The 25969-nt window shown below is 46.3% G+C and overlaps 1 protein-coding gene across 2 annotated transcripts; it reads left to right on the forward strand.

The window, feature by feature from the left end:
- The first annotated feature begins 796 nt into the window (after positions 1-796).
- Positions 797-25969, forward strand: BNIP3L (BCL2 interacting protein 3 like). 2 transcript variants are annotated; one of them, XM_004579072.3, is made up of 6 exons: positions 797-988; positions 11302-11485; positions 16131-16203; positions 21393-21496; positions 21604-21753; positions 23235-25969. In XM_004579072.3, the coding sequence occupies exons 1-6, from the start codon at positions 889-891 to the stop codon at positions 23281-23283; spliced, it is 660 nt and encodes a 219-aa protein (XP_004579129.1). In that variant the 5' UTR covers positions 797-888; the 3' UTR covers positions 23284-25969. The 2 variants fall into 2 exon arrangements, with proteins under 2 accessions (XP_004579129.1, XP_004579130.1); XM_004579073.3 differs by lacking the exon at positions 797-988 and adding an exon at positions 9787-9931.

The raw sequence follows: 25969 nt of genomic DNA on the forward strand, positions 1-25969 counted from the left end.
AATTGGCTACAAAAGTGGGAGGAATTAATGTTTTACAACATGCGAAACAAATAAGCTGTAGATAGATTAGGGTCTAAATATAAAATTAGAGCTATAAGAGAATTGGAAAAAGTTACAGGGTTAAGTCATTTTAGTTTGAAGGTCTTCCACAGTACTTTGAATACAGGAGAAACTTAATGCCCGCAGAGCAAAACAAGATATATGACAAATTTCAAGTGCGAAACAGGTGAAGTTTTAGGAACAAAGCAGTTTAGTGTCATCTACTGCCGGACACGTGGTTTCCCATGTCCCCCACACAGGCCAAGCGGTGGGATTTGGGGGGATTCTTTTCTTGGTTGTTTTCCTGAATGATTTTTTAATTTTTACTCATTTTAAGCCGCGTTACGAATTCTGTAACAGGTAAGTGCAGTGATACAGTGTTTCATGTATGAAATGTTGATGTCTCATCAGCTCCGCTCTAGGAGCACTGAGATCTTCCGAGTCCTCAAGCTCCAATTTAAAAACACTCGGAGAGCGGGCAGGAGCCAAGTGGGTTGCAGATGTGTGGGAAGAGGTGAGAGCGCAGAGACGGGCGCGGCTGGCCCTTCGCAGGACCCCCTTCTCCAGCCCCCTTCGCAGCGCCACCTGCGTCAGTCATTCTACATCACACCGCGGAATTCAACCCTCCCGCGCGTCCGGCGCGACGCCCGCGTCTCCACGTCCCGTAGCCCCGCCCAGCCCCGCCGCTTGTTGTGTTGTCATCACGTGCCTGGGGCGGGCCCTGACGTCAGGGCAGGGGAGGGACTGCGCACGCGCAGAAAAGGGGGCGGGGGACTAGGCTTGTTGTGTTGCCGCCCGGGAGCCGGAGACGGTGCTCGCTGCGGCCGCGGCTCCTCCAGCCACCCGACCATGTCGTCTCATCTGGTCGAGCCGCCGCCGCCCCTGCACAACAACAACAACAACTGCGAGGAAAGCGAGCAGCACCTGCCCCCGCCGACCGGCCTCAACAGTGAGTGCTGGCCGGCGAGGCTCGGGGCAGCGATGGGGGAGGAGGGGCTGCCCCGGCCGCCAGCGCCGCGCGCGGGGGGCGGGAGGAGAAGGCCGCCGATTGGCCCAGCCGGGCGATGGCCCGGGGATTGGCAGCTCCGCTCCCCTGTCAGGAGGAGGCTCCCCTGTCAGGAGGAGGCGCCTCTGTCAGCCTCTCGGCCCGTCTCCGCTCGCCTGTGGGGTGTGGGGCTGGGCAGGGGTGCCGACGGGGCGCGAGCCCGGGCCAGGGGAGAGGGGAGGCGGCCGGAGGCCGGGAGGCCCCCTCGGGCAGGGCAGGGCCCACCTGTGCTGGGCCCCCGCCGCCGAGCCAATGGGGCCGGGCGGGGAGGCCGGGTGGGCGGAGCGGGCCGCCGAGGGGACGTGGGCAGGGATGGGGACGTGCGGCAGGGACGCCGGGGGATGGACGCGCGGCGGCGGCCGAGGACGTGTCAGGCAGCAGGTGTGCTGTGGGGCGGCCGCTGAGCCCACCCCGTGGGCCGGGCTTGCCCGGGCGGGGACTTGGCAGCCCGGAGTTGCGTTCTTTTGTTGCCACATGCTGGTCAGGGAAACCCATTTGGCAACTGAGTGCTGACTCTTATCACGTGTTGGGGTGAAGAGGCTATGCCCTTTCTTTTTTTCTAAAGTTGCTCAAGTCTTTTGTGTATTTATTCATCTTAACGATGCAGTGGTGTGCCCAGTGTAGGCTCAGCCTCACACATGCCACCCAGGAGCACACCTTGCATGGAGTTTGGGGTGATAGGTGCTCAGACGGAATAAACACACCTGGAGCAGCCGTGGGGGAGAGAGTTGGGGGGCAGGATGGAGTTGGGATCCACTCCAGTTACTTTGCGTGACATTCCAGAGCCCAGACGTCTTGTTCCCAGTGTGGGAGCCTCGAGGCTTTCTGCCTAACCTTTCTGTAACTTCTGTTACGAAAGAGGCGGTGACGGCAGTCAGCATATGGGCAGACCAAGTCGCTTAAAAACCATTTGGATGCTTAAAGGTCACACAGTGTCTTCCTTCCCTTAGCGGGAGGTGCTTCCAGCAAGGCCTGCACACGATTTGAGAGAAGCTGCTTCCTGTCCTCCCGGAGTGGGGATCAGGACTGGGTGTTTGAAGATGTTTTCCTTGCCTATTGATTTGGATGGGTTAATTCTCTCGACGTTGGCTGTCTTCAATCTTCCAGTGTCCTGTGTTCTAGAATGTAAGGTTTTGGTGATGTCCCGTATAGTAAATTAGGGATAAGGGGATGTTTTTAAATGTTATCTCTCTGGTCACATTAATGCACAACTGTACATTACTTGCAAGACTTGGGGATAGGATGACACTGAAGAGATAACGTGTCCCATGCAATTGACAAGTACAGAAACTGATTTAGAGTGAAGCTCTTATTCAGGCTGGTGGCTGGCTGGGCCATAAGCTGAGGGTCCCCTTCCAAGACACTTCTCGGTGGACCGTAGCCCCTCAGTATGTTTTTCTGCGTGGTACACAGCGGGCCTACCTGAGTCAGAAATTGGTTTAGTGTCTGTACATGATTTCACGGAGTGCAAAGGGATCTTAATTCTCCTTTGACCCTTTAAGAAGAAGAAGTGGCTGGGGTGGGGTGAGGGTGAACTCTATGATTGTTTGTGTTGGTGCGGACAGCCTGGTGAGGTGTCTGATGTCTTGCCAGTTCCTGCTACATTTGCATTGGCTGCTGCAGAGGTAGCAGGACACAGGGCCTGTGTGTGATGCCGGATATTGCTTTGGGGAATCTGCCCCATAAAAAGTGTTTTCCTTGGGATAGTATGAGCTTCTGTAAATTACTGGGAAACTTTCAGATCCTGCTCTATTGAATTACGGCCCTCTTCTTCCTCCTCTGATTCTCGTGTGTGTATGGGGGGCGGGCTCATTACACAACACTGGACTGAACAAGAAATGAACCCGTGTTGGTTCTTCAGGTGGTTTGGGGGTATCAGGCGGAACAACGTATTCAAGCATTTAATACTGAGTCGCTGATAAGCCGGTGTACTTGCTGAGTAAGACACAACTGTGAAAAACAGGCAATGAAACTCATACTGATTATCTCTTTAGGATGTTATCTGTAGTTCAGGGGTCAGAGCAAAGTTTAATAACAAATTATTGAAATATTTAAAAAGTAAAACCTTTACCTGAAAGGGTTTGTTTGTTTGTTTGTTTTGATTTACCATTCATTTTAGGGCACTGTTTGCTTTCATTATATGTTAGGGAGCAACTTTTTAATATCCAAACTACTACAAAAGCTGAAAGGTTATTTTTCAGTTCTTAGTTTCATTCTTTACAAAAAAAAAAACTGTGAAATTCCCTAAAAATATTTGGATATGAAGTTTGTGTCATAACACTTACTAGATTAACATAAGGAAAATCAAGAAGGAGGGTGACTTTTCTAATTTAATGTGGGTAGTACAGTCTTTTTTAAGAAATTAGTCTATTGATGCAATGTAATAAAAAAGAAATCTATTGAAAACATAGAGGACAGATATATCCCATCTTCTGGCTCATTCCTCACATACCAGCAGCGGCAAGGCTGGTGTAGGCTGGAGCCAGGAGCTGGAACTTAGTCTGACTCCCCCACGTGGGTGGCAGGACTGGGGCCATTGCCTGCTGCCTGTGGAGTGTGCCTTAACAGGAGCCTGGACTGGGAGCAGAGCCAGACTGTGACGCCAGCGGTGGGCCTCCACTGTGCAGGTGCGGGCCACACAGACTTCGTTTTTCTGCTGAAACACTTTCAACCACAGTGTATTTGCTTTCCCAGTATGTGAAGAGGGTTGTGAAGGTTGTGACAAGAAATGACAACACCTTGTAATAGTGTCTTGAGTAAGTCAGTAACTAGTGTATATGCAACCACATGCAGGAAGGAAACTTTTTTTACTACTGTTGTTCTGGTCTGCATTCCCACGTCAGGTACTAGAAACAAACAAAAAAGCGTTGACTGAGGAGATAAACATCATGTCATCCCATGGTTAGAATGAGAGTTACATTTGGGGCCTTGAAGAAAATGTACAAAAATATGAAAAATATTTTTTCGCACTCTCCTCACCTCCCAGCTTTTGTACTCCCATTATTGAAAGAGACTTGAACTGGCAAACCTAAAGCTGTGGAGGGTGTGAAGTGCACAGGAGTGAATGTGATCCGCAGTCAGCAGAGCAGCCTGTACAGGCTCTCAGGCCCAGAGGTGTAGACCAGCACAGACTCCGTGGGGCTGAGTGTCTACACTGGCATCTAGGCCCAGCTGTCCATTTGGAAACGGTCTTCTGAAGTTCCTGGGAACGCATCTGGCTTTGGAAGAGCAGTCAATCGGAGTGGCCTTCAATTTGTACTGCTCAGACCACACCATCCTCATATCTTGCCTTGTTTCCTTTCCAAGTTCAAGGGGACTCTGAGGGTTGCTAGTTAGGGCATGACAGAATTCTGAGGTGCTAAGTCAGGAATGAGCAAGAGGCTGGGAAAAGTCAGCTTTACTTAATTCATTGAGACATGTTTGTTTTCCAGTGTATCAGACAAAATATAAAGGAAATACACAAAGCTTCTTAATGTTATATCTTCCTCTTCAGCAATCTGTATTTCCATAGATGATATCTGTGAAAGAAATTTACTGGTACAAAGACAATCTACCTTTCCGAGGTTCTTTCGCTTATGATCAAAATATCCTTTAAAGCCCTGGCTATAACAACAAAATATTTTTTAAAATCATTTTAGTGGTGGTTAACCATTGACATTTGGGTAATAGTTATAGTTTACCTTACAAATGATGAAATGCAATACAGTTATTCAAAAGAATAAATGTTAGTGTGTATTGATTGATTCTTTTGCTGGCAGGGGGAAAGCGGGACTAATGCCATGGCTTATCAGATGAAGCCTCCTTGTGCAGCCCCAGCATCCCTGTGGGTGCTAGTTTAAGTCCCAGCTGCTCTACTTCCAGTCCGGTTCCCTGCTTGACTTGGGAAACCAGTGGAGGATGGTCCGAGTGCTTGGGTCCCTGCACCCATGTGGGAGACCTGGAGGGAGCTCCTGACTCCTGGCTTTGGATCAACCTATCTCTGGCTCCTGCAGCCGTTTGAAGAGTGAACCAGAGAATGGAAGTTATTCATTCTCATGCCTTCTCTCTCTTTCTCTCTCTCTCTGTGAGAGATTCTGCCTTTCTGGTAAAAATAAATGAATTTTTAAAATTGTGCAGCCAGCTCTGTGGTTCAGTATGTTAAGCTGCCACCTGTGACACTGGCATCCCAAATGAGTGCAAGTTCAAATCCTGTCAGTTGCATTCTGATCCAGTTCCCTGCTAATGCACTGGAGAAAGCAGTGGACAGTATCCCTGCTGCTTGGACCCCTGTCACCCTCCTGGGAGACTGGGTCTGTTGCAGCCATTTGGCACATAAACCAGCAGATAGGAGATTCTCCCTCTCTGCCCCCCCCAATTTATTTATTTATTTGTTTATTCATTTGAAAAAATGCCAGAAGGAGAGGCAGAAATTTCCTTTCTGCTGGCCACCGTCCACTGGGGCTGGGCCAGGCTGGAGCCAGGAGCCTCGAACTCCAGCTGGATCCTCTGCTTTCGTAGGCACATGAATAGGAGTTAGAAGATCAGAAATGAAGCGACTGGGACTCTTAACCAGAACTCTGATAGGAGAAGCTGGGGTCACATGTGGTAGCTTAGCTCACAGTGCCAGCCCCAGAATGAGTATTTAAGAGATAGAGACTAAAATCAGAATAGCTGACATGTGTATAGCAGTGCTTCCCCACATACTAGAGGCCTTTCTTATTTTCGTGTGTGCTTTATTCATCTAATTCTCCTGACAACTCAGTGAGGTAGGCACAATTATTATCCCTATCTTGCAGACGAGGAAACTGAGACACAAAGAGAGACCAGTCTATGCAAATACAAATAATCTGCCCAAAGTGCGGATGTTTTCCGTTATGCTACACGGTGCCGAAGGCCCTAACGGAGATGGCTTCTTTTTTTTAAAAAAAGATTTATTTATTTTATTACAAAGTCAGATATACAGAGAGGAGATCTTCCGTCCGATGTTTCACTCCCCAAGTGAGCCAGAATGGTCGGTGCGCGCCGATCCGGAGCCGGGAACCTGGAACCTCTTCCAGGTCTCCCACGCGGGTGCAGGGTCCCAAAGCTTTGGGCCGTCGTCGACTGCTTTCCCAGGCCACAAGCAGGGAGCTGGATGGGAAGTGGAGCTGCCGGGATACGAACCAGCGCCCATATGGGATCCTGGGCGTTCAAGGCGAGGACTTTAGCCACTAGACCACGCCACCGGGCCCGGAGATGGCTTCTAACAAGCTATTCTAGTTGATGAAATATTAGGTACACATTCACAGTGTTCAGAAATATATTAGATTGCAATTGCTTACATAGTTTTGATGTCAAAAATTAGAATTTAGATATTGGTTTTGGAAGTTCTTCAGAAAAAGTAAGGACCAGAAAGCCTAGCAATGGTGCAATCTTTGTTTGATCATGTGAGTAATAATTATATTTTTAGAAAAGGCTGGCTTCTATAAAGACCCATCCAGAGCTCCTGGCTCTTTGTTTCTGCTACTCCCAGAGTATCTCTGGGTTCTTGTTTGGCTTATTGTTTATTTTATACTTCTGTACAGGAAGGACTGGTTATATGGGCTTAAAAATAGATGGAGAGGTGGGTGTTAGGTGCAGCCGTTGGGATCCCCCATAGGAGCAGCTGCTCTGCTGTTCACCCAGCGTCCGGCTCATGCGCATCCTAGGAGGAAGCAGGTGTAGGTCCCTGCTTTATTGGAAGGCCCAGATGGAGTTCTGGGATCTTGGCTTTGGCCTTGTCCAGCCCTGGATTTTGTGGGCATTTGGGCGGGAGTGGGAGGGAGCAATAGATAAAAGATCTCTCTCCATCTGTCTCTGTGTCTCTGCTTTTCAATAAGTGAAAATTTAGAAATTCTAAAAGCATCTAAGATCCAGAAACAGTGGTAGTAGAAAACGTCTATCATACTGTCTTCTCCTACTCTCCTCCTGACCCCTTACTGAGCTCTGCATCGAGAGTTTCAGCGTAAAACACACTCCAGGCACACTGAATATTAAGTCGTCTTCAGGGACAGGGTTGTGCTGCTATGGGTGAGGCTGCTGCTCGTGACACTGGCATCCCAGAGCAGAGCACAGGTTAGGTCCCAGCTGCTCCACTGCGAATCCAGCTCCCTACTAGCATGTCTGGGAAAGCTGTTGAAGATGGCCCAAGTACTTGAGTCCTTGTCACCCATGTAGGAGACCCAGATGGAGTTCCAGGCTCCTGGCTTCTACCTGGAAAAGCCATGGCTGTTGTGGACATTGGAGAAGTGAACCAGTGGACCAAAGATTATCTACTTTCTGTCAGTCTGCCTTTCAAGGAAATTAATAAAAAAATATTTTAGGGGGTTGGGCTTTATGGTTCAGTGAGTTAGAAGACCACTAGCCTGCAACACAGAGCATCCCTACTAACGGTCTGGGAAAAGCAGCTGAAGATGGCCCAAGTCCTTGGGTCCCTACCACTCACCTGGGAGACCTGGAAAAAGCTTTGGGCTCCTGGGCCAGCTTTGGTAGCCTAATGGCTAAAATCCTCATCTTGCATGCACCAGAATTCCATATGGGTGTCGGTTTATGTCTTGGCTGCTCCACTTCCCATCCAGCTCCCTGCTTGTGGCCTGGGAAAGCAGTAGAGGACGGCCCAAAGCCTTAGGTTCCTGCATCTGTGTGGGAGACCCAGATGAAGCTCCTGGCTTTGGATTGGCTCAGCTCCAGCCATTGTGGCTACTTGGGGAGTGAAGCAGCTGACAAGAAAATCTTCTCTTGATCTCTCCTTCTCTATAAATCTGAATTTCCAATAATAATAAGTAAATCTAATCCAAAAAAAAAAAAACAAAACAGAGCTGCGGGCTCCTGGCTTTATAGACTTCCTAGCCCCAGCTGCTGCAGCCATCTGGGGAGCAAAACAGCAGCAGCTATGTAACTCTGACTTTACAATAAAGACATGGGTTTTTTTTTTTTTTTTTTTAATAAAGTCCTCTTTTTTTAAGGATTTATTTGTTTTTATTGGAAAGGCTGATATACAGAGAGGAGAGACAGAGAGGAGGATCTTACATCCACTGGTTCATACACCAAGAGGCTGCAACAGCTGGAGGTGAGCCAATCCGAAGCCAGGAGCCAAGAGCTTCTTCCAGGTCTCCCACGCGGGTGCAGGGTCCCAATGCATTGGGCCGTCCTCGACTGCTTTCCCAGGCCACAAGCAGGGAGCTGGAAGGGAAGTGGAGCTGCCGGGATTAGAACCAGCGCCTATATGGGATCCCGGTGCATGCAAGTGGAGGGCTTTAGTAGTTAGGCTACGACAGTGGGCCCCAGTGTCCTCTTTAGTGTTAGATTGGCTTTAGCTCTGTGAGCTGTATTTCTTTTCTTTTCTTTTCTTTTTTTAAGATTTATTTTATTTTTATTGCAAAGTCAGATATACAGAGAGGAGGAGAGACAGAGACGAAGATCTTTCATCCGATGGCTGGTGCTGCACTGATCCAAAGCCAGGAGCTCTTCCGAGTCTCCCACATGGGTGCAGGAACCCAAGGCTTTGGGCCGTCCTTGACTGCTTTCCCAGGCCACAAGCAGGGAGCTGGATGGGAAGTGGAGCTGCTGGGATTAGAACTGGTGGGCATGTGGGATTCCGGCGCATTCAAGGCGAGAACTTTAGCCTCTAGGCCACCACGCCAGGCCCAAGCTATATTTCTTAATCCACTCTGAATTCTCTCCAATCTGTATCCATGTTTGCGTGTATGTTCAGTGAGGCCATGGAGATGTCATTTAGTTGTGTTGTTTGGCAGCAGAGCCCTGAGGAATGGGTGGTGATTGGGAGACTCGTAGCCATTGGTGCTGCCTTAAGTAGAGAAAGGGATGGCTTTTTGTAGCAGTGCCCGGTGCAGCCTTGCCAAGTAGGGGCTAGTGTGTTACTGAGCACCTTGTTTGCTCTGTTTGCTTGGCGCCTTCTGCTGACTGTACTGAGTGCTCCCGGTAGCCTTGGCAGCGTGGGTCCTGCTCTGTGTTACTAGCTCTGTGTTAGCAAGCTCAGAAGGTCACACAGAGAGATAGCAAGTGGTTCCAGGCAGGGCTGCCTGAGCACTTTCCCAGCATGGGAGAAGAGTGGTGAGTTGACACATTTAGAGTCTTTTTAGGATGTGAACTGGCTCTGATGAAGTTCTTGATTCTCTGATGGAACTCTGCTTCTGCAGGAAGTTTAGTAAAATGGCCCTGCCAATGTGCTTGGTTACAAACCTAAAGGGAATATATGAAAAATATACTACCATCTCTTTGTGAGTGTATTTGTGTGAAGTTAATTTTGAGGGTGCTATTAAAGTTCTTACTAAAATTAAGGCCCGAACAGGTGCTTGGCTGCCGTGCCTGCGTCCCATTACCCGTGTACCTGAGTTAGTGTCTTCACTCTAGTTTTCACCCCAGCTCCTGGTGATGCAAGCCCTGCCGAGGAGAGGCCATGGCGCAGGTGGCTGAGTCCTTGCCACTCACGTGCAAGACCAGGATTGAATTCCTGGCTGCTGGCGTCTGGCTTCTGTCTGACTCAGCCTGTGTCCAGGTGGGGCAGGCATTCAAGGCTGAACCAGCAGCAGATGGGAGCTTACTTTCTCTGCCTCTCAAGTAATAATTTAAAAAAATTTTTAAAAATTAAGCACATTATTGTATTCAGCAAACTCATTGGGCCAGTATTTATTTTCAGCATCTGTGCACATTACTGGAGCCACACCCCCTTTTCCTGTGGCCCCACCTCCTTGCCTGTTCACCCAAGAACACTTGTGGCTCAGCCTGTGCTGTAGTACAGCCAAGTCACCTGCAGACCAACAAGGCTTAATGAAAACTCTAAAAAGTAGGAACTCGTGGAAGAGAAAGGAGAAAGGACACGTTTGCGAGGTATGATGAGTGGGTAAAGAGGGGGAAGAATGAAGTCTGAAGGAATGGAAAGATTTAGTTTGTAGGCTAAAGCTAAAGCTTTTCCTAGGATTTCTTTTTTTAAAGATTTTATTATTATTGGAAAGCTGGATATACAGAGAGGAGGAGAGACAGAGAGGAAGATCTTCCATCCGATGATTCACTCCCCAAGTGAGCCGCAACGGACCGGTGCGCGCCGATCCGGAGCCGGGAACCAGGAACCTCTTCCCGGTCTCCCACACAGGTGCAGGGTCCCAATGCATTGGGCCGTCCTCGACTGCTTTCCCAGGCCACAAGCAGGGAGCTGGATGGGAAGTGGAGCTGCCGGGATACGAACCGGCGCCCATATGGGATCCCGGAGTGTTCAAGGTGAGGACTTTAGCCGCTAGGCCATGCCGCCGGGCCCTTTCCTAGGATTTTTAACATTATCACCTTATTTGAAGAGCTAGCTGTGTTAATTTTATGCTGCAGATGCATGTGTAAACAACTTGGAGTTTCTGTGATTGTATTTAGGTTCCTTTTCTGGAGTTCCTATTTGTGTTGATTAGGATACACTTGTTAAACCTACTCAGATGAACTTTTTTGTTGTTGTTTTTTAAGATTTATTTTTATTAGAAAACCAGATATACAGAAAGGAAGGAAGAAAGATCTTCCGTCTGATGGTTCACTGCCTAAGTAGCCACAATGGCTAGAGCTGAGCCGATCCAGAGCCAGGAGCCAGGAGCCTCTTCCAGGTCTCCCACGCAGGTGCAGGGTCCCAAAGCTTTGGGCTGTCCTTGGCTGCTTTCCCAGGCCACAAGCAGGGAGCTGGATGGGAAGCGGGGCCGCCGGGATTAGAACTGGTGCCCATTTGAGATCCCATCACGTGCAAGGGGAGGACTTTAGCTGCTGAACTACCACACATGCCCCTTTTTGTTGTTTCTAAGTTGTGTTGATTTTGTGGAGTAGATGCAGCTATGGAATGTGTATATATAAAAAACTGTAGCATTAAAGGTAGCTAGCTTGTCTAGTAATAAAAGCTATTTTTTATGAAAAGCGACCTCAAAATGTTCAGTAAGGTGTTGACTGTGTATAAACTGAACTTTAACCAGAGAGAAAATTGGCTGGAAAATTGACTTGATAGTTTTAGACTTCCTGTTTCTTCTAAATTGATTGGCTGTATGAATTACTTCGGGAATAAAACAGATTTTAGACTTTGTTGCTTCTTGTTTATTTCCTTCAGAATACTTGCGCATTTGGCTGGTGGGAGTTGGTTGGAGAATTTTTATCTGACTTTGCCATATTCACGTCTGGGTGCACATGACAGATTTCGGTTCTGCTGCGGTTCACTTGTTATCTGACTCGCCCCACAGGTTCCTGGGTGGAGCTACCAATGAACAGCAGCAATGGCAATGATAATGGCAATGGAAAGAATGGGGGCCTGGAGCACGTGCCTTCCTCATCCTCCATCCACAACGGAGACATGGAGAAGATCCTGTTGGATGCACAGCATGAGTCAGGGCAGAGCAGCTCCCGGGGCAGCTCCCACTGTGACAGGTGAGTGAGGCCACAGCACCAGAAAGGTCCAGAACTCCAACTACCCTGAGAGGAAGCTCAGGCTTGAGCCCTCGCTGCAAAAAGTACATCTCTTGACTGATGATAGCGGGTGTATTGAAGCCAGGCAGCTGGTTGATAGGAACTTTAGGGCCCACTCTTATCCCCTGAGTTAAGTAGTTTTTTTCATCCAGACCATTACATTTGGGAATATTCTTCAGTTTAGAAGTCAGTGTCTGGCTGTTTAGTTGCAGAACTGGTATGTCTCCTGTGCCTTGACCTGCAGCAGCCTCTGGGTCTGTCTGTGTGCCTGCTAGACTGCGAAGCTTCAGGAGGCAGGGCTCAGGTGTCCTCTCTTTCTGCCTTCCATGGCAGCGCTGGCAGGAGGTGGATGCTCAGTGAATTGGACCCCTAGGAGCTGCACCTTGATTCAGTTCATAGCAGTGTGTGCATGCCAGCCACGGTCCAGGCATGTGGTTCCTTTGCAAGGCCATTGTGTTTCTTCAGATGAAGTTTTATTTTTGGCCTCATTTTTCTGTATTTGATGTAAGAGGGAAAACTAGCTCCACTGTGTATGGTGAACAAGTAAGGGTAAAGACAGATGTAAACGTGGCATGTAACCAAGTCAGTTTTTCTCAGTATAAGCTTTTCTTTCTTTCAGAGGGGCTAAGCATTACATGACATTGAAAAATTCTTAGTGTCCTGGCACTGCGCTGTTAGCATCATGCAGTACCGGATGACCATCTGGCTAACCTAACAGTTAACTGACCCCTGATCCTGTGGAGAACACAGACACAGGAAGATCACACAAGAAGCACTTAAGCATTAAGCATTTAAGCAGTGATTAACTTGAGGGAATAGAGTTATAAATGTTTTTTTTTTCAGCATTCCTGTATTTTTTAAAAATTATATATATGGCACATATTATTACTTTTCAGAAGAAAAGCTTTAACAGAACAAAGCAGAGTTCAGTCTTGCTAAGACTTTCTGCATGGCTGTAGTCCACAAATCCCACCAAGGCAGCATGGGACGGGCTTAGTGGCCACGGCCCCCTGCACCCCGCCACCCAGCGCTGCCTGTGGCTTCTGCCTGTGCCACTTGCAGCTGGGTGGCCCTCTTCGTAAGCAGAACCAGTGCAGATGGCCCCTTTCCGAGCAGCTTGCCGGTGGTTGCAGAGACCAAGTACCAGTGTGGCTTCAGAATGATGATTTAGTTTACTTTTTTTTTTTAAATGAAATTTGCCCGAGAGGTTGTTTTGAGCTTTATGAAGTCCCCTGCTTGCCATGACCTGTTTATAAAAGCTTCTGTTACATATTCAGGTGCTCAAGTCTGGCCACTGGTCAGTGTGTCCACTAACCTGTGCCCATGTCACTGCACTACACTGAGAGTGTGAGTGCGTGTGTGTGTGTGTGTGTGTTTTGCCTGTGTACCCTACTGGCCAACCTATTTTATTCATGGTTATAGGTGGACAAGTGATTAAACATGAATTCACTTTCTCAGGGGCAAGTTGAAGTTTAGGTTTGTAAACGGGTGAGAAGAGGCCTGGCAGCTGAATACGTTCCTGTGTTTGGGCTCTAGTTTTACCGGTGAGCATTCAGAGGTGGCCCAGGACTCTAGCCCAGCAATTTCCTCTGGGGACATGTGGCTAACACACTTCACCCTTTAGAATTGGTCTCAGAATGTATGCACTTCGAATTGCTCTGTGCTGTAGCTCTAAAGCCGCTGGAGAGTATAGTACTTCTTGTAGGTGGAAAAATTTGAGGATTGTTGAGTATGAGCCCCACAGGTGACTTGAGTATATTTTCACTCTAGAAGTGATTATACAGATCGGTTTTTCTCACTGATGTTGGTCATTAGACAGTAGTCCCTGTATGTTTGCTTTGTGTTCACCCTGTCATAGGGGTTCTCACATGAGATTCGTCCGAGAAGCTTCTGATCGCACCAGCGTGCGTCGCTAGAGTGTCTCCTTGGGTTTCCAGAAGCAGGCACAGACATCAGACTGTTTTCAGAGCTTTCCTGCTGGTAGGAGCCAGGGTTGACACCCTAATGCACTGCAGAGGAGGAGCGAGCAGCTGACCGGTGTCGGTGCTGGTGGCGAAGATGAGGCTAGCAGTAAAGTTGTGTCTCTGTAGGGTTCTCGGCTGTGGCGCCCTGATGGCCGTGAGCTGGCCACAGCTGTGGAGGGCTAGCCCCTCATGTGATGTGTTTTGCCACGAGCCTGACAGTGGGATGAGCCCCAAGACCATCCACTGGGAACAACAAGAATACCTGGTTCTTATTGGTCCTTGACTATAACCTGGCATTCCTAGTTCAAGAGGAAGTTTTTTCTAAATACGTGCAATATGCTTAATACAGAATCAGTGTCTCATTTGAGAAGCTCCTCTGTGGGTCACATCAGCCAGCAACTCACAGGCCCAAACAGGCTGATGGATTTCTGGTGATCTCACTCCCGAGTTCATCTCTGTGTGTTAGCCTTGCAATTGTACACCCATGCTTCTGGTAGCTTTAATAGTTGATATCCATTCCTTTGAGCCAGGTAAGCCTCTTATGTTTTTCATCCGTGTTTTTGAGATTGGAAGAGCAGGATTTCTTTGGCGAAGGACTCAGTGTCTTGCTGTGGTTCCACAAGAAATCACTGATAACACTGAAAAGTGAACGAAGCATGTGGTAGTCATCATTGTGTCAAGTACTGTTTGTGAGGGAGTGTTTTTATTTAGGAACTTAGCTGTGCATATTTATAGTTCTGGGACTATATTGTGTAGTATCAGGATGATAAGTGATTTACTCTGAAATCACTGAAGACAAGTTTTTCTTTAAAAATTAACTATATAACATGTAAATATATATATGTATATATTTATATTTATTCCATTTTATTTGAAAAGCAGGGAAAAATCCTGCATTCACCAGTTTACTCCCCAAATGCCCCCCATAGCTGAGGTTGGACCAGACCAAAGCCAGGATCCCAGAGCGCTATGTAGGTCTCCCATGTGGTGCTAGAGTCATTGTTTGCTGCTCACTTCTCAGCGTCATTTGCTGCATTTCTTTAGGAAAATAACTTGAATGGGGAGTGGCTGGGACTCCAACCCAAGCCCTCTGAGGTGGGATACGGGCACCTAAGCGGTGACTTAAGCCACTGTGTTAAATCTCTTCCCCCATAAAGTGAGTGTATTTTTCTAGTAAGTGCAATAATAGCTCTCAACCTGTGTGTTCTCAGTAACCCTTTACATGGCTAAAAATTGTTAGGGACTCCAAAGATCTTTTTGTGAGTTAAATATTTTGACAAGGAACTATCACTAGGCGATTATTATATTGTTTTTATTTTTATTTACTCATTTGATTTTTGTTACTTGGAAGATTGGGGGCAGGGTGGGGGACATCTGCCAACTGGTTCAGTCCACAAACGCCTTCACAGCCTCAGTCCAAATCATTATGACGGCGGGAACCTGGTTACTTGGGCCGTCCACACTGCCTGAAGGGCCTGCATCAGTAGGAGGCGGGAGTTTGATCCAGGGGCAGGTGTTGGCCCCAGGTGATTATGCGAAGGAGGCAGGTGCTTAAACCATCATCATAACTGCTGGGCCAAATGCCTGCCTGTAACTGCTGGGCCAAAATGAGAAATAACTACTTCCCATAACCAAAAAGCTAAAACAGGGACACTGTCATTGCAGTTTTGCAAATCTCTTTAATATTTGCCTTAATAGAAAACAGCTGGATGTTCATCTGTTTTTACATAAGATGTGATGGGATGTCATGTATCTTACAGCCTTTGGAACATTCTTGTACACTCAGTAGAGAAATAGTGAAAAAGGCAGAGAAATTCTAGTGTGGTGAGAGCAGCTTGACTTTTTTCTTTTAAGATTTATTTATTTTAATTGCAAAGTCAGATATACAGAGGAGAGACAGAGAGGAAGATCTTCCATCTGATGGTTCACTCCCCAAGCGGCTGCAGCGGCCAGAACTGAGCCAGTCCAAAGCCAGGAGCCAGGAGCCAGGAGCTTCTTCCAGGTCTCCCACGCAGGTGCAGGGTCCCAAAGCTTTGGGCCGTCCTCGACTGCTTTCCCAGGCCACAAGCAGGGAGCTGGATGGGAAGTGGGGCTGCCAGGGTTAGAACCGGCTCCCATATGGGATCCCATCACGTGCAAGTGAGGACTTTAACCACTAGGCCACCGCGCTGGGCCCAGAAAGCAGCTTGACTCTTAAAGACACTCTGAAGAAGGCTTGAGGACTGCTGGTGATTGGAGAAAGAGTATGAGGCAGAAAGAGGGGAGTAAGCTCCCATCCACTGACAAAAGAACCCCCAAGTAGATTTCTAAATTTGAAAATCGTTTTGCCTTTAATTGGAAAAAGAAGAAAGGAAAGAAAATGTGACAGTTCAGTCTTTAAGCACTCCTTGCATTTCCTGTGCAGATTTATGATTGTGAATAAATTCACCACCAAAAAGGTCCCAAACCCATGGGAATGAGTGCTCTGTCTCACCTAGCACTTCAGCTGCCTCCCAAGCCTTTCTTGTGAGGGAGTGTGATGTTGTTCCTGGTTGGTTGCTTTGTCAGAGCCATCCTAACACTTTCAGATTTTCATTTCCAATAAAGACTTACTGGTTAAATAATGAAGATTAAAATGAATGTCCCAATTCTTTATCTTTCAGCCCTTCCCCACAAGAAGATGGGCAGATCATGTTTGATGTGGAGATGCACACGAGCAGGGACCACAGCTCTCAGGTACGTTGGTGTGGGACTGATTTACAGCCAGTACTTAGGAAAGACACGTTTTCCAAGTGTGTTTTACTACAATATGTTAAAGAGTAAGAGGACTCTTTAGGATAGTTTAAGTTATTCAAGTTCCAGTTTGGGGATTTAATATGTAATCCTTGATTCAATCCTTACAACTTAGGATTTATGCCCTTTTCCTTAGATGAATTGGAAACGTTTTGTTTAGAATAAGTCATTCCAGTATTACAGGCTAATTTCTTGAATTTCTAAGTGGAAAACCGAGACCGATATCTCATTTCAGGTTGCAAAATTGATGAAAATTAAGACTGTGCTAAGACTGTGTGAAAATTTCTGTGTCTGATCTGAAATCAAAGCAGTGAATTTTGAGATGAATTTCAACAACTTCAGATAAAACCTTAGCTAAATTACACAGGCCTCTGTAAACTAGAGAAGATAAATATAGTTTATTAGGAGTTGACACTGTTGAATTTTTAAATGACGATAGTACTAGTATCTTACAGAGGCTTGCAGTGTAAAATTTGAAATATTAATATGTGACTGTTGCTGATGATTTAGAATATAACCCTGAACTTAATGAATGGGTCAGGTCTCCTGAAAGTGTCTTTAAGACTACAAATGCTTGAGACCAGGAACCATTGTTTTTCTCCTGTGATAAAGTGCTTGAAAAGAATGAATGAATGTTTTAAAGAGTTAGAAAAGAAGTGTGTGTTATGGGCTCTTCACTGTACGATGAGCTGGGTCTCTTTACACTAGAAATGTTTGGCATGGTGTCTTGAATCCAGCCAGTAGTTTTTCTTTTTTCCAATTATTTATTTATTTTAAAAATGTAGTTGCTTCAGCACCGGCCGTTGCGGCTCACTTGGGGAGTGAATCATCGGACGGAAGATGTTCCTCTCTGTCTCTCCTCCTCTCTGTATATCTGACTTTGTAATAAAATAAATCTTTTAAAAAAAAATGTAGTTGCGTGTTTGAAAAAATTATAGGCAGAGAGGGAGAAACATCAAGAGAGAATCCACTGGTTCACTCCCCAGGTGGCTCTCACAACCTGGGCTGGGCCAGGAGCTTCATCTAGGTCTCCTACATGGACACAGGCACCCAAGCATTTGGATCATCCTCTACTGCTTTTACCCACGTGCTTTAGCAGGGAGCTGGATCAGACTTGGAGCAGCAGGGATTAGAACCGCTGCTCACATGGGATGCCAGCACTGCAGGTAGTGGGTTAAACACACAGTACAACACTGGCTGCTGACTATACCAAATGTTGTTCTTTGAAACCTAGAAAATCTGGGTTGAGTACACTTTCATTTTGTGATGAACTTCAAACTGTATAGAGGCTTTCAGCACAAGGTTCTCCTTCGGGTGATTTGACTAGAACTGTTAAGTTGCTCACATGTGTCAGGCTAAGAGCCAGAGCTAGGAGGGAGAAAGCACCAGAAGTTCCCGGGGACAGGTGTCCCGCGGGGTTCAGGAGAGGAGGGAGAGGGTGCTTTGCTACAGTGTGTCCTGGGGACGATGATCTTCGTCCAGACCCTTTCTGTACAGACGCAGTAGGAGTCTAGGTTGTTACTCTCCAGAATGTGTTCAGAGGGAAGTTTGTTTCAGAGGAAATCCTGTTAGGAGAGTTCCAAAGTCAAATACACGGAAAACAGCCTCGTCCCTGTGTGGCCCCACCCTCTGACACAGTGGTCACATGGAGTAGATGCCCTTGCTGTTAATGCAAATCAAGATAGTGGCTTGATTAAATCAGATGTTTCCCAGGGTTATTTGATCTTAGGACCTTAGCCTGCACTCCCTTTCTCTGCCCCACTCCCAACCACATGCCTTCTTTCCTCATACCTCCCTGGGACACCTGGATAAAGTGCAGTCCGGTTCATGGCCTGGCAGGTGTATGGTTAGGCTGAGGAATTGCATCCACTTCAAAGTTCCACAGGAATTTGGGAAACTGAGGAGAGGAAATGAAGGCTTTTGGCTTCCACACAGAACTAAGTGTGAAGACAAGCTGGCCGTTCCCATGCAGGGAGTGAGCCCTGTTGATGATCAAGTCAGCCGCACTCGGCAAAGGGCAGTTCTGGGGAAAGTAGTGTATCCCCTGTAAGAAAGCAAGTTTGTTGTGTCAGACTTTTTATACTGGAAGTATAGTTTATTTTAATGGTGAAAAGCCCTTTCTACTGCTTTTTTTTAATTGAAGAAATTGTTTTAAAACTGATTCCATTAGGATTTGGGGAAATGGACTTTTTTTTTTTTTTCATGAAAAAAAAAGTTTAGAGTGGCTGGTGCAATGGCTCAACTGGCTGATCTTCTGCTTCCAAGTGCCAGCATCCTGTATGGCACTGGTTCGTGTCCCAGCTGTTCCACTTCCCATTCAGCTGCCTGCATGTAGCCTAGGAAAGCAGCAGAGGATGATCCAAAGCCTTGGGACTCAGCACCCATGTGGGAGACTAAGAATAGACTAAGCTTTGAACCAGCTCAGTTATACCTGCAGTGGTTGTCTGGGGAGTGAATCAGCAGATGTAAATCTGCCTTTCCAATTAAAATAAATCCGTAAAAATAGAAAAAAGTTTAGAGTGAGGAAACTACTAAAAGCAACGAAGGGTTGTTGCTTTTTTTTTTTTTCCAAGACATTTTTTTAAAAGGAACAGTGACAAAGGGTGGGTGGCAGGAGCCCAGGAGCTAGGGCCGTTATCTGCCTCCTTCCCAAGTGTGTTAGCTGAGTCAGAGGTGGAGAAGCGACTGGGACTTGAACTGGCGCTCTGAAATAGCCAGCACTGCAAGTGGCAGCCTAGCTTGCAGCTTCACAGCAGCTGCCCCAGAGGCCTGCTACTGTACTTGTCCTGTTAGAAGTTTTCCTGTGTGTGAAATAGATGGCATTTTCAGGCACTTCTATGAGGAGGTAGCAATGACACTAATACTTCCCAGATAACGTTCTCAGTGCTAAATTTACTAGGTGCTAAATTTATTTTAAAAGCTGCTTCTCACTTTTAATGTCCTCAACCCAGCAAAAGAGATAATATTCTCCACCATGAAAAATGGGAAGAACAAGCCTTTGCCCTAATTACGTTACTTACCTAGGAGCACAGAGCAGAGTTAGAGGCAGGGTCCTCTGCATCTGTGGCCCTGTTTGCCACTAAACTAGGCTGCAGAAGGGCACTGAGAGCAGACTCGTGAGAAGGGGCTGGTGCAGTGCCATAGGATGTACTAGGTGATGCGTCTGGGCCTTGCCTGAGGGACAGTAGTCCTTGCGAGGCTGGGCTTTGTAGCAGAAAGTTGACCCTGCTCTATGGAAGGCCAGACAGGCCCACCTGATGTGGGGTGGCCTGGAAGCTTGATGTCCTCCTCTTTCCTCTGGTAGGAAACAGGATTTGCCTGTCCTTGGAGCTGAACACTCACCTTTAGACACCCAAGAATGGCCTGCAGAGGGCCAAAGAGAAACAACATGGGTGACTAGAAGATGAGGGCCTTCTAGAAGAGACCAGGCTGGGCTGATCAGAATCTCATCTCAGTAGTTTTGGTGCAGAGGTAGAATTACTGGTTTAGTTCAGATTAAAGGATAAGAATGTGTGTCATATTCTGTGATTCCCAGAACTGGAAGGCAGTTTAAAAGCTGAATGCAGATTTGTGATCAATAAAAGACAAGCACAGAGCAGTAGCACATGGGGAGCATGGATAGCGCTTACTTTAAAGTGAGCATTAAAATAAGGGTAGAAATTTACCTGGCGTTTTCTGCAGTAAATACAGATCTAAAGCTAACTTTGCTTCACTCACCATAGAGAAAAGAATGTATCATCTAGGAAAAAAATGTTTTCAGAGCATAAAATCTCACCTTATTTTCATTCTCTTGGAAAATATGTCGTATGAATTTGTTTAAGGACCCGGTTCTACGTCTTTGATCAGCTGTAGACTTCTGCGGGCTGGCGGGGGACCCTGGGAGCGGACAGGGCCTGCAGCAGGCTGGCTGCACAGGCGACCCTCCGTAGACCCAGGCTGACTCGTCAGTCAGCAGTGCCTCGGTAGGGTAGGTGGCTTAGGATAAGTTGTCACTTCATAGAACCAGCTCATGATCCTGCGTAATCTCAGTGGCCAAAGGGAAAAGCCCGTTCTAAAGGCCGCGTTATGTTGCTGTGTGAAATTTGCCACGTTCAGCAGAATTAAATAAGAATGGATACTAGCCAGAGTCACAGATGTCCACAGGGGTTTCCCCTTAGGATTTGGTGGTGAACATGACAGAGTATACAGACTGGCTCGCGCTGCCTTCCAGCACAGAGTGGACCTGCGGAAAAAGTTCTGTGTGGCCTTGTCAGACTCTGCGTTTCTTAGCCACTTACAGAAAAGGATGAAAGCTTTGGGCACAAACAGAACCCTGTTCCAAAGAAATTTAAAAATCAAACACTTCTGAACTTTAGCTTTGAGAGCCCTTTAGTGTGGGGTCATAGCATCGCAATGCTCACAGTTGAATAAATAATACCGAGGACCTGCCGGTAAGTGGCACACAGATTAAAAACTCATCAAGTTCAGATTACATCTAACTACAGTGAAGCCCACTTGAGATTCTTTTAAAATTTACTGGAGAGACAAAGAGATAGAGACAAACCAGAGTTGAACCAGTGCCTGTATGGGATGTCAGCATCACAGGTGGCAGCCTAACGCACTATGCTACAGTGTCGGCTGGATGCCTTGAGCTGTTTCATAGATAGTGAGTCTTAGATCATTTTGTCAGTCCTTTAAAAAAGAAAGAAAGGGTAGTTGGAGATCCTTGCTGTAGCCCCTGCAGGTTCTAGCTTCCACTGTTCCACTTCTGACCCAGTTCAGTGCTAATGTGCCTGGGAAAACAGTGGAAGGTGTTGGGCCCCTGCACCCACGCAGGAGACCCAGAAGGGGCTCCTGGCTTCAGCCTGGCCCAGCCCTAACCATGGCAGCTATTTTGGGGAATGAACCAAGCAGGTGGAAGATCTCTCTCCTCTCTGTCTTCCTCTCCCTCTTTGTATCTCTTTCAAATAAATAAAATCTTTAAAAACAGAAAGGTAGCATATTTACATATTTACACATACGGCACTGGTGCACAGCTCTAGGAGGTTATTTTTGATCCATATTTTTCTTCGTGTTAGGAGTCAGTCTTGCTTTCTTTTTCTTTTTCTTTTTTTTCTTTTTTTTTTTTTTTAAGTTGGCTTTCTTCTTTACAGTCAGAAGAAGAAATTGTCGAGGGAGAGAAAGAAGCAGAGGCATTGAAGAAGAGTGCAGACTGGGTATCGGATTGGTCCAGTAGGCCAGAAAACATTCCACCCAAGTGAGTTCTTCCGTGGGTTGTCTCGGTGGCTGGGCCGTGGGCTCAGGAACCCCCGCCATGGTCCCGGCAGATGCTTTTCTCAAAGCAGCCCTGGTTCTTTGCCTCAGGGAGTTCCACTTCCGGCACCCGAAACGTTCCGTGTCCCTGAGCATGAGGAAAAGCGGCGCCATGAAGAAAGGAGGGATCTTTTCGGCAGAGTTCCTGAAGGTGTTCATCCCGTCTCTCTTCCTCTCCCACGTGTTGGCTTTGGGGCTAGGGTAAGTCCTCTTTGTTGCCCCCTCAGTCTTCCCTGTCGGGCAAGGAGCGCGTGAAAGCTGTCTGCATTGCTTTGCTTCCTTTGCAGCACACGTAATGACTCAAGTTGGTCTGGGTTGCATCTACCCATAACAAGATTTTTAACAATAGGATTTTTTTCCCCCTGTTTGAAAATAGGGTGTGCATGTAGAATGATTTCTCTTTTGTTGATTTTGTTGTTAGGCATTTAAATCTAGAATTGCTTATACAGGAAAGTCATTTCAGTCTGTGCATTTGGAGGTTGGGGATTTTTTGGTCCAGGATGGGGAGACGTACCCCATGACAGCAGACAGACCCATGACTGGCAGTGGTAGAGGAGTGTGGGTGCTGCTTTTTCCCTATTTGTAGCATTTTCATTTATTCTAAACTCAGCCCCATACTTGCCAGTAATTCATTAATTTTACAGGCTCGTCTTTTAAGTATTTTTGTTTCTTGGCTTGAATAAATGAGGGTGCTTGTGAGTCATGTTAGGAGTTAAACAGTAGCTGGTAATTTTATTTTCAGGATCACCCTGTTAACATGATGGAAGCTTTTCCAGAGCTCTGTGTCTGTCCAGGATGGGCCACAGATGGCTGTCCGTTACCTTTGTGGGGCCCTCAGCATGTCCCATGCAGAAAAAAAGACACAGACTGTGTGCAGCTTCCCACACCCCTTTAGTGGCTCATGCTGCTTGCTCTGCTCTTGCGAGGCCAAAGGCAGTGACCAGCAGAGTGGGGACTCTGGAGGGAAGGGATGGTGTGACTGAGCTGTGGGCGGTGACATGGTGGCGGGCTGGAGAGTTTAATGCATAACCACCGACCCCAGTCCAGGCATAGGCTTTTGGCCTTTGGAGTGTTCCCTCGCTTCGTGAATCTTCAAACATTTTCTCTGACAGTGTGGCCAGTTGCACAGATGAATGTAAAAGAAGCTTTAAAAACTTGGTTGTTTGTTCTGCACTGGGGGTGGAGCTAGTTCCTTATCCCTCTGCTGCTGTTGCGGGTCCCAGGTACCTGCTTGCCTAGGGAGGTAGTGCCAGGTCCCTCACCCTGCAGGGGACAGCTGTCCTTAAAGCCCTGGCAGCTTCCCTGTGTGCCTCCTTTACCCATCACCAATACCACTGGCATTGGTCTGCATTGTTGCGTCTGAACTATCAGTAGAGCTCTTGGCCCATTGGGAAGGAACATTTCCAAGGGGCTGGGTCTGAGCTTTTCTCTTGGAAGAGGGTCTGTTGTGTCCAGCTTTGCAGTGTCTACTCCCTGCTGCATGCTGTCCAGTCCTGACTTGCTGAGCAAACAAAACCAGGAGAAACCAGTTTGGCTGGGCTGGTGAGCAGGTGTGAGAGTCAGGGATGACTTGGGGGCTGTCGGGCATGGGCCCTTTAGAGCCCTGCTCGACCAGCTGCAAGATGGAGTCTGCAAGTAGAATTCAGCCTATGGACTGACTCCCTGTGCTTCCTTCCTTCCAGCATCTATATTGGAAAACGACTGAGCACACCTTCTGCCAGCACTTACTGAGGGGAAGCAAGGCCTTGGACGGACATGCGTGTGACCTGTGAAGTGGTGTATTGTCACAGTAGTTTATTTGAACTTGAGACCAATGTAAGCATGGCCCAAACTACCACCCTATTTTTACATATTCAATTCCAGTAACTCTCAAATCCAGTATTTTATTCCAACTCTGTTGAGGCATTTTACTAACCTTATTCCCTTTTTGGCCTGTAAGACACTTTAGAATTTCCTAACAGAGTTTACTGTTGTTTAGAAATTTGCAAGGGCTTTTTTTCTGTAAATGCCACCAGCAGATTATAATTTTGTCGACAATGCTAGTATTTCCTCCTACTATTACCAGACCTGGACCTATATCTTACATGTTACGAATTTACTCTTACAATGCTAACCACCATCTCTCTCTTAAAAAAGCAAAATCAGGTCAGCACACCATATAAAAGCTTTGTGGTTCAGTTTTTCTTTTCTTTTCATTTCCAAGACAAAGCCAAGCTTCCTTAAGCTTGAATTTATAGTTACAGGAAAAAAAAAAAGAAACAAAAACAAATAAACAAGAGGAGTATCAAGACACACATACACAAAAATACTTGGGCAATAAAAAAAATTATTTTAAACCAGCTTTGGAGCCACTTTTTTTCTAAGCCTCCTAATAGCGCCTTTTAATTTGTAGGAGGCAGGCTGTATAAATGATAGTTAGGAAATAGAGTAAGAACCAAACTCCATGAACAGATTTTACTACGAGTATATGGAGCGCTGTCTTTTCTGTGGTGTAGCATCTATTTCTGAGCAGGGATGTCTCAGGCTTTGACATGTACGGAGATGTTTTTGAGACCCGTGTGTGTACGTGCTTGGTATTTTTATGTCTTAGCTGCATGTGAACTTTCCATGACTTAAATTTTTTTTTTGTTTCTTTTTTTTTTTTTTCTTCCTCTAAGAAGAGACTTTGGAATGAGCTGCCATTTGTGGTGATAATACAGGCTTCTTGTTTTAGGAAGCGTCGCTCACTCTCTGAAGTCTTTCAACTCTGAAGATTGTTGGAGGGTTATTGCAAGCGTGTGTGCAGCTTGGAGAGCCAGACCCAGGCCGTGGAACCATTGACAGGGTTCTGGAAGGTTCTGATCTATCTCTCCTTGCTGTTCACTGCACAGTCTTTCCAGGGTGATTCCTGCAATTCTGCAGGCAGGGGTCCTTATCTCATGGAGCCATCTTTTCAGCTGGGCTAAACTCTCCAAGTTCAGGAAAACTCACAAATTCCTTCAGTGACATCCTTTTTTTTTCTTTCTTTCTTTTTTTCTAAAATGTGAAGCTTTAAGACCAAATTGTTAGCAAGCAGCAGAATGACCAGTTATTTCAAGTAGATTTTATTGGATTGAAGAACACACAGCATTGACTCTGCAGGATACTACTCTTTGTTTTCTATATAAATAATTCCTGTTTATGATGTAGATTTTCCTATTCAGTGCTTAGAGAACCTTTGTGAAGTGTATCAGTTTGACTTGAATAAAGACACTATGATAACCAAGTTTGACAGGTAGCAGAAAGGAACCTTCCTGCCAAACTTTGTAAAAGTGATGTCTTACGGTGGGAAATAATAGGTTAAACAAACAAAAAAATTTACTTTTTTTTTCCAAGAGTATAGTCAGATGTCTTTAAGAAAGAAAATATTTCTAAACTAGCTTTGAAGTTCTTCATTTTTCTTTCTAGCATTTGATGAAGTCTAAACAAAAATTAAGAATGTTTATCACCTTGTTTCTGTCTTGCTCCAACCTGGTAACACTTGATTTGCCTTCTATATTCTGTTTATTTCAAGTGTTCTATTTGACTTTCTGTGGGAAGCAGGTAAATCTGATGGCCCACTGACTGAATAACATTGGAGAGGCTGAGCACGTTCAGAGAACGAAGTAGCTAGACCGCCAGAATACACAGCTTGTGTGCAGTTGGTGTCATGGCAGTCAAGAAGGAAACCATACTTGACACAAGAGCCTCTTGCGACAGGTGGCTCGTGGCCGCTTCTGAAATCCGGTAGCAATCTGTCAGCAGTACAGCTGAACCTGGATATATTTTTGTTTTCAACATTGAGAACATTTAATTTTACCTTTTTTGAAAGTATCTGAAATTATAGACTGTTACTTAAAATGTATATCATCAGAGGAGAGCTTCCAAGGTGGTGTCATGCCGTGTTTATAGGTGGCTCCGACAGAGGAGGGGGGCATTCACGTTCCCATGCAGATTTGCGTCACGGGGAAACAGACTGCCTGATTGCAATGGAGAACTCGACAGTCAGCGGTTAAAATGAACAGTGCAGTGTTTAAGGAGTTTTACACCTGTTTACAATGGGGGGACTTAAAAGTCAGGCTTCGTCATCTTTCTCACGTCTGAAGAAAATTGGCTTAGAAATACTTGCAAATAGTATCAAGAGCAGAACCATACAGATTCGCTCATCAGGTCATACAAGAAGTTACTTTCAGTGCAGTAGGGACATTTACCAATCTGAACGATGGCAAGTGAAGACCCAGCCAGCCAGCCAAACTCACAGAGGAATCAGTTGTTGAAATGATTTGGAAATAACTGAGCCAAAGTGATTGTGCATTCTTCATCTAATTTAGTTAGCACTTTGTGTCATCATATACAGTTTACAATACATGTATAACTTGTAGCTATAAACATTTTGTGCCATTAAAGCTCTCACAAAACA

This window comes from Ochotona princeps, chromosome 11 (assembly GCF_030435755.1).
Source record: "Ochotona princeps isolate mOchPri1 chromosome 11, mOchPri1.hap1, whole genome shotgun sequence".
Classification (NCBI taxonomy): Eukaryota; Metazoa; Chordata; class Mammalia; order Lagomorpha; family Ochotonidae; genus Ochotona; species Ochotona princeps.